Consider the following 8,749-nt stretch of genomic DNA (forward strand, 5'->3'; position numbering starts at 1 on the left):
CTATCACACAACATCGTACTTTTTATTAGGAAAGTTTTCAGATATGCAAAAATACCAACATTCCTGATAGCCCTCTGATCAGGACAGAACCTACCTTGTTCAATCACACTTCCCATTCAGTAGGCCTGATTGTTTAGAAATAAATCCCAGGTATCCTATTATTTAATCTGTAAATATTTCATCACACATCTTTAAATGATAAAGGTTGTTCTTAAACCACCAGTAATCTCCTATAGGTGGAGAAGGAAATGGCAACCCACTCAAGTGTTGTTGCTGAAGAATCCCATGGAAGAGGAGCCTGGTGGGCTATATAGTCCATGGGATCGCAGGTGAGTTGGACACGACTTAGCAACTGAACAACAGTCTCCTACAGGAATTGAAACAGTAAAAGGAAGCCATCCTCTGTAAGCTGCACAGACTCTGCCTATAAAGTCTAGCTCTCTTTAAACAGGCTTTTTACACCCATCTGATGATGTAAAATCAAATGAGTCTCATGTTCATTTTTCCAAAAATAATAGACTTTTCCGAGCAGCACAGCCAACAGCAGGGCATGCTGTGGCCAGGAGCCTGCTGTCCCGGAGGGCACAGCAGAGCCCGCAGACGCACCCCCTTCCATGGAGCGCACTGAGTCCAGCTCAGACCCAGGAAAGCGGACCCTCAGTCCAGAACAAGGGCAGACTCCCTGCCTCTAAACCTGATAAAGAGAAGTTTCAAGTGAAAACCTCTGGCTTAGAGATGTGAATCAGTCACTCTATCTTTTCTCAACATCTGACTTGAAATAATAATTTAAAAAATTAAACCTAAGCCATGTGGGAAGGGATTCCCAGGTGGCTCAGTGGTAAAGAATCCACCTGTCCATGCAGATGTGGGTTTGATCCCTGGGTCCAGAAGATCTCCTGGAGTAGGAAATGGCAACCCACTCTGTATTCTTGCCTGGAAAATTCCGTAGACAGAGGACTGGAGGGCTACAGTCTATGGGGTTGCCAAGAGTCAGACACGACTGAGCAGCTGAGCAGGCCTGCACACAGGAAGGCTCGAGTATAACTGCCTCCAGGCCCCCTCTCCCCACCGTAACAGACAGTGTGCCGGAAAGATGCCGGGAGACCAGTGCTGCTGGCGCTGGCACTAGAGTCACCCCCTCATGGAGGTGGTGGGTGCTACACTACTCTGGCTTAACCAACGGAGCACTGACTCTCTGCTCCCACGGGCTTGGCTGCACAGACAGCATTTTACTGTGGCTGGTCCAGGAGACCCCAGGGGATGCCACAACATCCCCCTTTACTGGGGAGTAAGACCACAGAGAGAGCAGGGAGACCCTCCGGATCACCCAGCTGCCCTGAAGGGCCGAGACGTGCTCCTTTCCCCTCCCTCCCCTTTCCCTCTGGTTTTCTCCCTTTTCTGTATTTCAAGGCACTGGTCTTAGAGGAGTCCTGTGCTCACTGCCCTTTCTGTTTTGGTGAGTGGGGCAGAGGGAAAGCTGGAGATGGAGAAAGCTCCTGTTAGTGGGAGAGCACTGTTGACATGTTGGGGGGCGGTGGGAGGAGGGAGAGATTCCTGGGAGGAGTGGGGGGAGGGTAGGGAGAGGAGGGGAGAGTGGGGCGAAGGAGAGTAGGGGGAGGGGGAGGGGAGGGGGGAAGGGGGGAGGGATCACTTCTGCCATGTGATCCAGTTAGAAACAGAGAAGAAAATCTAAGAGGTTTCCACACTGGGTGGGAGAGCAGTCTGGAGACTCTAGGGGCCCCACACTAAGAACACTTAGATTTCTGCCTAGGACATGAATTTCCATGCCAGCACCAGGTTTGAAGGAAGCAAGGGACATCCTGAAAGTGAAAGTTGCTCAGTCATGTCCAACTCTGCAACACACAGACTATACAGTCCACTGAACTCCAGGCCAGAATACTGGAGTGGGTAGCCTTTCCCTTCTCCAGGGGACCTTCCCAACCCAGGGATCGAACCCAGGTCTCTAGCATTGCAGGCAGATTCTTTAACAGGGACATCCTGAAGTCTCTCAAACCAAGGAAACCCTAATGAGCTTGACCCAGGGAGGGAAGTCCAGTAAGAAAATACAAAGCAGAGTGACCCTCAGGGAACTCGCCAATATCACAACTACTGATTATATATTATGCAAATATTTCAGATATCCACCATGTGGGTGGACCAGTTTCTTTTCATTGGAATGTAGCTCTTTCATAATAATTACCCCCAAAAGGAAGCTATGAAATAGAAGAAAAAAAATGGTGAGAAACCAATTGGTTAATATGGTGGTAGTTTAGTCACCAGGTCGGGTCTGACTCTTGCGACCCCATGGACTGTAGCCCACCAGGCTCCTCTGTCCATGGGATTTCCCAGGCAAGAATCCTGGGGTGGGGTGCCATTTCCTCCTCCAGAGGATCTTCTTGACCCAAGGATTTAACATGCATCTCCTGCATTGGAGGCAGATTCTCTACCGATTGAACCATCAATTGGTAAACATAGGTTAAAGAAAAACAGTCTATAAAACAATGACTAATTTGGGAATTGTAAAAAAATGAAGAATTAAAATATTAGATAATTATAGTGTGTAAGTCTGAAAAAGAACAGAGGTATAGTGTATTGAGATCTATATGTTGTTTGGAAGGAAAGTGGAAAATTAACTTTACACTTATTAAGTAAGGAATGTAGGTTCTTTGGGCTCCTGAACCCAGTTCCAATGTGTGTGTGTGTGCAGGCTTCCCTAATCAACAGGCAATTCTTGGATGCCAGCAGGATATCCAGGAATCCAACTCAGTCCTGATACTGTCTCCCTAGAGACAAAATCAGATTCAACAGCTTAAAGGGCTCAGTCCCACAAGACAGCCCTCCACTTCAGACTCCAGTCGAAAGCCCTGGTTCTGTCCTCCTTACAGACCCAAGGTCCTGAGGACCCCTCCAACTCAGGATGTCAATCACAAGTCCAGTTGTTGCTTGAGCTTCTGACCAGCTGTCTAGAATCAGAGGTTCCCACAGCCCTCTCCTCAGGTTGGATTAATTTGCTAGAACAGCACACAGCACCTGGGAAAACCCGTTTTCTTACTTGATTACCAGTTTATTTCAGAAGGATGTGGCATGGGATGGAAGAGAGACACAGGGTGACGCATGGCGGGGAAGTGGGGGGTGTGTGAAGCTTGCATGTGCTCTGCAGGTATTAATATAAAATTTGGAAAGGAAGTAATTAAACAATTATTTGTAAATGATATGAAAACTCCAAAGAATCTACTGATATACCACTTAAAATAATTTATTAAATGGATCATTGCACAAAAATCCACTGCATTATTTACCACCAGCAATTAGAAAGTATCAATTTTTAAAAGTATCATGCAATGACAAAAGTATCAACAATGAAAAATAATGGACAAAAGTGTCAACAACAAAAAATAAAGTAACTAGGAATAAATGTAAAGTGAAAGAAAGAAAGTGAAGGTGCTCAGTCGTGTCCAACTCTTTGGGACCCTGTGGACTGTAGCCCGCCAGGCTCCTCTGTCCATGGGATTCTCCAGGCAAGAATACTGGAGTGGGTTGCCATTTCCTTCTCCAGGGGATCTTCCCAACCCAGGGATCGAACCCAGGTCTCTTGCATTGCAGGCAGACACTTTATCCTCTGAGCCACCAGGGAAGCCCCGGAATAAATGTAACCAATATAAAAATCCTACATGCAGAAAATCATAAATTCTTATTGGAAGATTTTAAAGGGGGCCTAAATAACTAGAGTGATATACTGTTTATAGATGGGGAGATTCAAATCACAAAGATGTCTCTTCTCCCCAACCTGAATTATAGATTCCATGTAGTTCTGAACAAAACTCTTAACAGGTATAATGAATAAATTTGACATATTAATTTAAAAAATTATGAAGCAATGGCCAAGAATAGCCACAAAACTTCTTCCTAAATAAGTAAACTACTACGGGCAATTGCCCTCACAAATAATATGCCTTCTTATGATGCTATAGCAATGAAGACAAGGCAAGAACCCAAAATAGAAAGTCCAAAATAAGCCCATGTTATTTATAGAGACTTACTGAGTATCAGAGGTGGCACTGCAGCTCAGTGGGAACAAGACAAGCCTTTCAACAGCAGTAAGCTAGTAGTAATAACCAGTAATAACCAGCCAGGATAACTGGTAACCCATATGGGAAAGAAGTCATATCCCTGCCTTACACCATAGACAGAACATCCATTTCTTAGTAAAGACTGAGCTGTGAAAGGCAAACTCTTATAAAATTAAGGAGTAAAAAAGGAAGCTATCTTTATACTCTCAGGTTAGGGGATACATTCTTAAAATTAAAGACTTCTGTTCTCAAATGACCATGAAAAATACAAGTCAAACACTGGTGGATGGTATAGGTAATATAAACAATAAAAGATCTGTTTCAGGAGCCACAAGGAACTACCACTGCTCAACAAGAAAAAGACAAACCACCCAACAGAAAAATGAGCAACAAACTTGAATAGACATTTTTCAAAAAACACAAAAGGCAAATTAAAAAAAAAATAGGAAAAGATACTAAGTCAAAATGGCTAGCAGACGAATACAAATTAAAATCACAACTTCGTTTTAACAATTTTCATTTAGATTGGCAAAGATTAAGTAGGATAGCAGAAAGTCATTGAGAATGTGGTGAGAATATAAGCTGAGACAACAATTCTGACCTGTCTCATAAATCTGAACACTTGCATATCTTGATTCAGCAATTCCACATTTATGTACATATCCTCAGATTTCAACTCATTATAGTAACATGCAGAAATATGTTCATTGTAGCAATTTCCATATTACCAACAAGGGAAAACAATTTAAATGTCCTTCTATAAAATAATGGATAAATAAATCCTGTCATATTCCCCCAATGAGCTATTATATAGGAGTCACAATAAACTGTACCCATATAAAATAGTACAAATAAAACTTGGATACATAGTGATGAATGAAAAAACCATTCACAGGTTTAAAAACATACGACACATTTTAATAAACATCAAAAGCAAGCATGACTAAATAGTATCTTTGTGCATACATTTATACAAATGCAGCAAAACATCATTACAACAGGAAAAAGACAAACATGAATTTGAGGATGGCTGATACCTCCGGTGGGGAATCAAGGGGATGAGATGGGATTGTAAGGAGCACGTACGTAGCTATAACAATATTGGTCATGTTCAACATTTTCAGACCACAGATAGATTCATTTTAGGATTACATCATCTTTGGTATGTACATAATTTACAGTTTTTAAATGAGGGGAGGGAAGAACAAAGGGCGAGAGAAATCCAGTTAAAGACCATGACAGGTCTACCTTGGAGATATGAAGGGTTTGGTTCCAGACCACTGCAGTAAAAGTGAATATCGCCAAGTCTCACAAATTTTTGGCTTCCCAATACAGATAAATATTATTTCTATATTATACTGTAGTCCATTACATGTGTCTATAAAAAAAGTGTAAATTCCTTAACTTAAAAATGCTTTATTGTTAAAAAATGCTAACCATCATCTGAACCTTCAGTGAGTCGTAATCTTTTTGCTGGTGGAGGGTCTTGCCTGGATGTTGATGGCTGCTGACTGATGAGGGTGGTGGTTGCTGAAGGCTGGAGCTGGTGTGGCAATTTCTTAAAATAAGACAACAAGGATGTTTGCCACATCAATTGACTCTTCCTTTCACGAACAATATCTCTGTAGCATGCAATGCTGTTTGATAGCATTTTACCCACAGTAGAACTTCTTTCAAAATTGGAGTCAATCCTCTCAAATCCTGCCGCTGCTTTATCAACTAAGTTTATGTAATATTCTAAGTCTTTTGTGGTCATTTCCACAATCTTCACAGCTTCCTCACCAGTAGATTCTGTCTCAAGAAACCACTTTCTTTGCTCATCCATAAGAAGCAACTCCTCATCTGTTAAAGTTTTATCATGTGACTGCAGCAACTCAGCCACATCTTCAGGCTCCACTTCTAATTCTAGTTCTCTTGCTATTTCCACCACGTCCGCAGCTACTTCCTCCACTGAAGTCTTGAACCCCTCACAGTCATCTATGAGGGTTGGAATCAACTTCTGCCAAACTCCTATTAATGTTGATATTTGGACCTCTTCCCATGAGTCACGAATGTTCTTAATGGCATCTAGAATGGTGAATCCTTTCCAGAAGGTTTTCAGTTTACTGTGCCCAGATCCATCCGAGGAATCACGATCTATGGCAGCTAGAGCCTTTCGAAATGTATTTCTTAAATAATACGACTTGAAAGTTGAAATTACTCCTTGATCCATGGGCTGCAGAATGGACGTTGTGTTAGAAGGTAGGAAAACAACATTAATCTCATTGTACATCTCCATTAGAGCTCTTGGGTGACCAGGTGAATTGTCAATAAGCAGCAATATTTTGAAAGGAATCTTCTTTTCTAAGCAGTAGTTCTCAACAGTGGGCTTAAAATATTCAGTAAACCATGTTGTAAAAAGATGCGTTGTCATCCAGGCTTTGTGGTTCTATTTATACAGCACAGGCAGAGTAGATTTTGCATAATTCTTAAGGGCTCTAGGATTTTCAGAATGGTAAATGAGCATTGGCTTCAACTTCAAGTCACCAGCTGCATTAGCCCCTAACAACAGAGTCAGCCTGTCCTTTGAAGCTTTGAAGCCAAGCATTGACTTCTCCTCTCTAGCTATTAAAGTCCTAGATGGCATTTTCTTCCAATACAAGGCTGTTTCATCAACATTGAAAATCTGTTGTGTAGTGTAGCCACCTTCCTTAATCATCTTAGCTAGATCTGGGTAACTTGTAGCTTCTGCATCAGCACTCACTGCTTCACCTTGCACTTTCACATTATGGAGATGGCTTCTTTCCTTAAACCTCATAAACCAACCTCTACTAGCTTCAAACTTATCTTCTGCAGCTTCCGCACCTCTCTCAGCCTTCATAGAGTTGAAGAGAGTCAGAGCCTTGCTCCGGATCAGGCTTTGGCTTAAGGGCATGTTGTGGCTTGTCTGATCTTCTATCCAGACCACCAAAACTTTCTCCATATCAGCAATGAGGCTATTTCGCGTCCTTATCATTCGTGTGCTCACTGGAGTAGCTCTTTTAACCTCCTGCAAGAACTTCTCCTTTGCGTTCACAACTTGGCTAACTGTTTGGCGCAAGAGGCCTAGCTTTCGGCCTATCTCAGCTTTCGACATGCCTTCCTCACTCAGCTTAATCATTTCTAGCTTTTGATTTAAAGTGAGAGATGTGCGACTTTTCCTTTCACCTGAACACTTCGAGGCCATTGTAAAGTTATTAACTGACCTAATATCAATACTGTTGTGGCTTAGGGAACAGGGAGACCAGAGGAACAGAGACAGGGTACACAGGTTGGTAGAGCAGTCAGAACACACACAACCGTTTATCAGTTAAATTCCCTGTCTTACCTGGGCGCAGCTGCCAGCACCCCAAAACAATTACAATTGCAACATCAAAGGCCATGAATCACAGATAATTGTAATAAATAAAACAAATATGTTTGAAATACTGTGAGAATTACCAAAATGTGACATTCAGACACAAAGTGAGCAAATGCTGTTGCAAAAATTGGTACTGTTAGACTTGCTCCATGCAGGCTTGCCACAAACCTCCAAGTGGTAAAACAAACAAACAAACAAAAAACACGATCTGGGAAGCATAATAAAACGAAGCAAAAGTATGCGAATACTGAGTTGTCTGCCTTCCTTAATTGTGTCAGTTTTTGCTTTATGCGCCTGGGGTAGGGATGGGGGGGCTCTTGCTGTTGGGACAAGTGCTTCTGTCCAAATCTCAGCAGAGAAAAAGCAGCTCTTCAGAAATCATATCAAGAAAGACCTTGAAGGCCTCCGCAGACGACCTCGCCCACTGCTCCCGGACTGGATCAGCTCGTTTCCGCGGCGGTTCCTGCTGTCTGCGGGCAGTGCACCAAGTCTCCCAAGGAGGAGTCAAGGCGAGGCGGACAGTACGGTGAAGGTCCAGCCGGAAAAGACCCCAGAACACGCACTCCGGGGCGAGGGGACCTGGCGACCAAGCCCCAACCCTGCGCCGCACGGGGTAGGCTGGGCCAGCGGTTCACGACGCCCGCTCCGCACGCCGGGGTTCACAACGCAGCCCGGGATTCCAAGGGCAGCGGCACGCCGGGCCTCAGAGTCCACGACGACCGGCCTCCGAGGGTGATGGGAGGGGTCGTGGGACGACGGCCGCTGCAGCGTGCCGGTACCCGCGGCGCCAGACGGGGCGAGTGCCGAGTGCCGAGTGCCGGCTCTCCGGCCCCGCCGTCCTGAGACGCCAGCCAGCCCTCAGCGCGGAAAGGGCGGCGGGGCGCGCTGCATACTGGTACTTGTAGTTCTCCTGGAACCGGCCCCGAGCCGGCGATGGGTCCTGCGGGACAGACACCCCTGTTGCATGCCGGGACTCCCGGCGCCAGACAGGGACTCGTGGATACCGCGGGGCGCGCTGGACCCCGGGACTCGTAGTCCCAGGACGTCCAGCCGCAGAGCCTGACGCGGTTTGCGGCCCGGGGTCCCCGCTTTGCCTGCCGTCGCCAGTCCAGGATGCTGGTGCTCACGAGGTGGACGCGACGAAGGAGCCCCGTCCCCAGCAGGCCCAGCCCCGCCCGCGCCGTACAGGCAGCGGCCGCTTCCGGGGACCGGCCTGGCCTCTCAGGCCCCGCGTGGCGTGCGTCCGCCACGGCCCTCGACGCATGCGCGCGCGGCGACACGTGACTCCGCACGCTGTCCC

The 8,749-nt window shown here is 45.4% G+C and overlaps 1 protein-coding gene across 1 annotated transcript; it reads right to left on the minus strand.

Annotated features, from left to right (window-relative positions):
- Positions 1-4,553: 4,553 nt before the first annotated feature.
- Positions 4,554-8,710, minus strand: LOC120880956 (tigger transposable element-derived protein 1-like). The gene has a single exon (XM_040264389.1). It carries the CDS (start codon positions 6,481-6,483, stop codon positions 5,503-5,505), a length of 981 nt encoding a protein of 326 aa, XP_040120323.1. The 5' UTR covers positions 6,484-8,710; the 3' UTR covers positions 4,554-5,502.
- Between the last annotated feature and the right edge of the window lie 39 nt (positions 8,711-8,749).

Source organism: Oryx dammah, unplaced genomic scaffold (genome assembly GCF_014754425.2).
Source record: "Oryx dammah isolate SB20612 unplaced genomic scaffold, SCBI_Odam_1.1 HiC_scaffold_22, whole genome shotgun sequence".
Lineage (NCBI taxonomy): Eukaryota > Metazoa > Chordata > Mammalia > Artiodactyla > Bovidae > Oryx > Oryx dammah.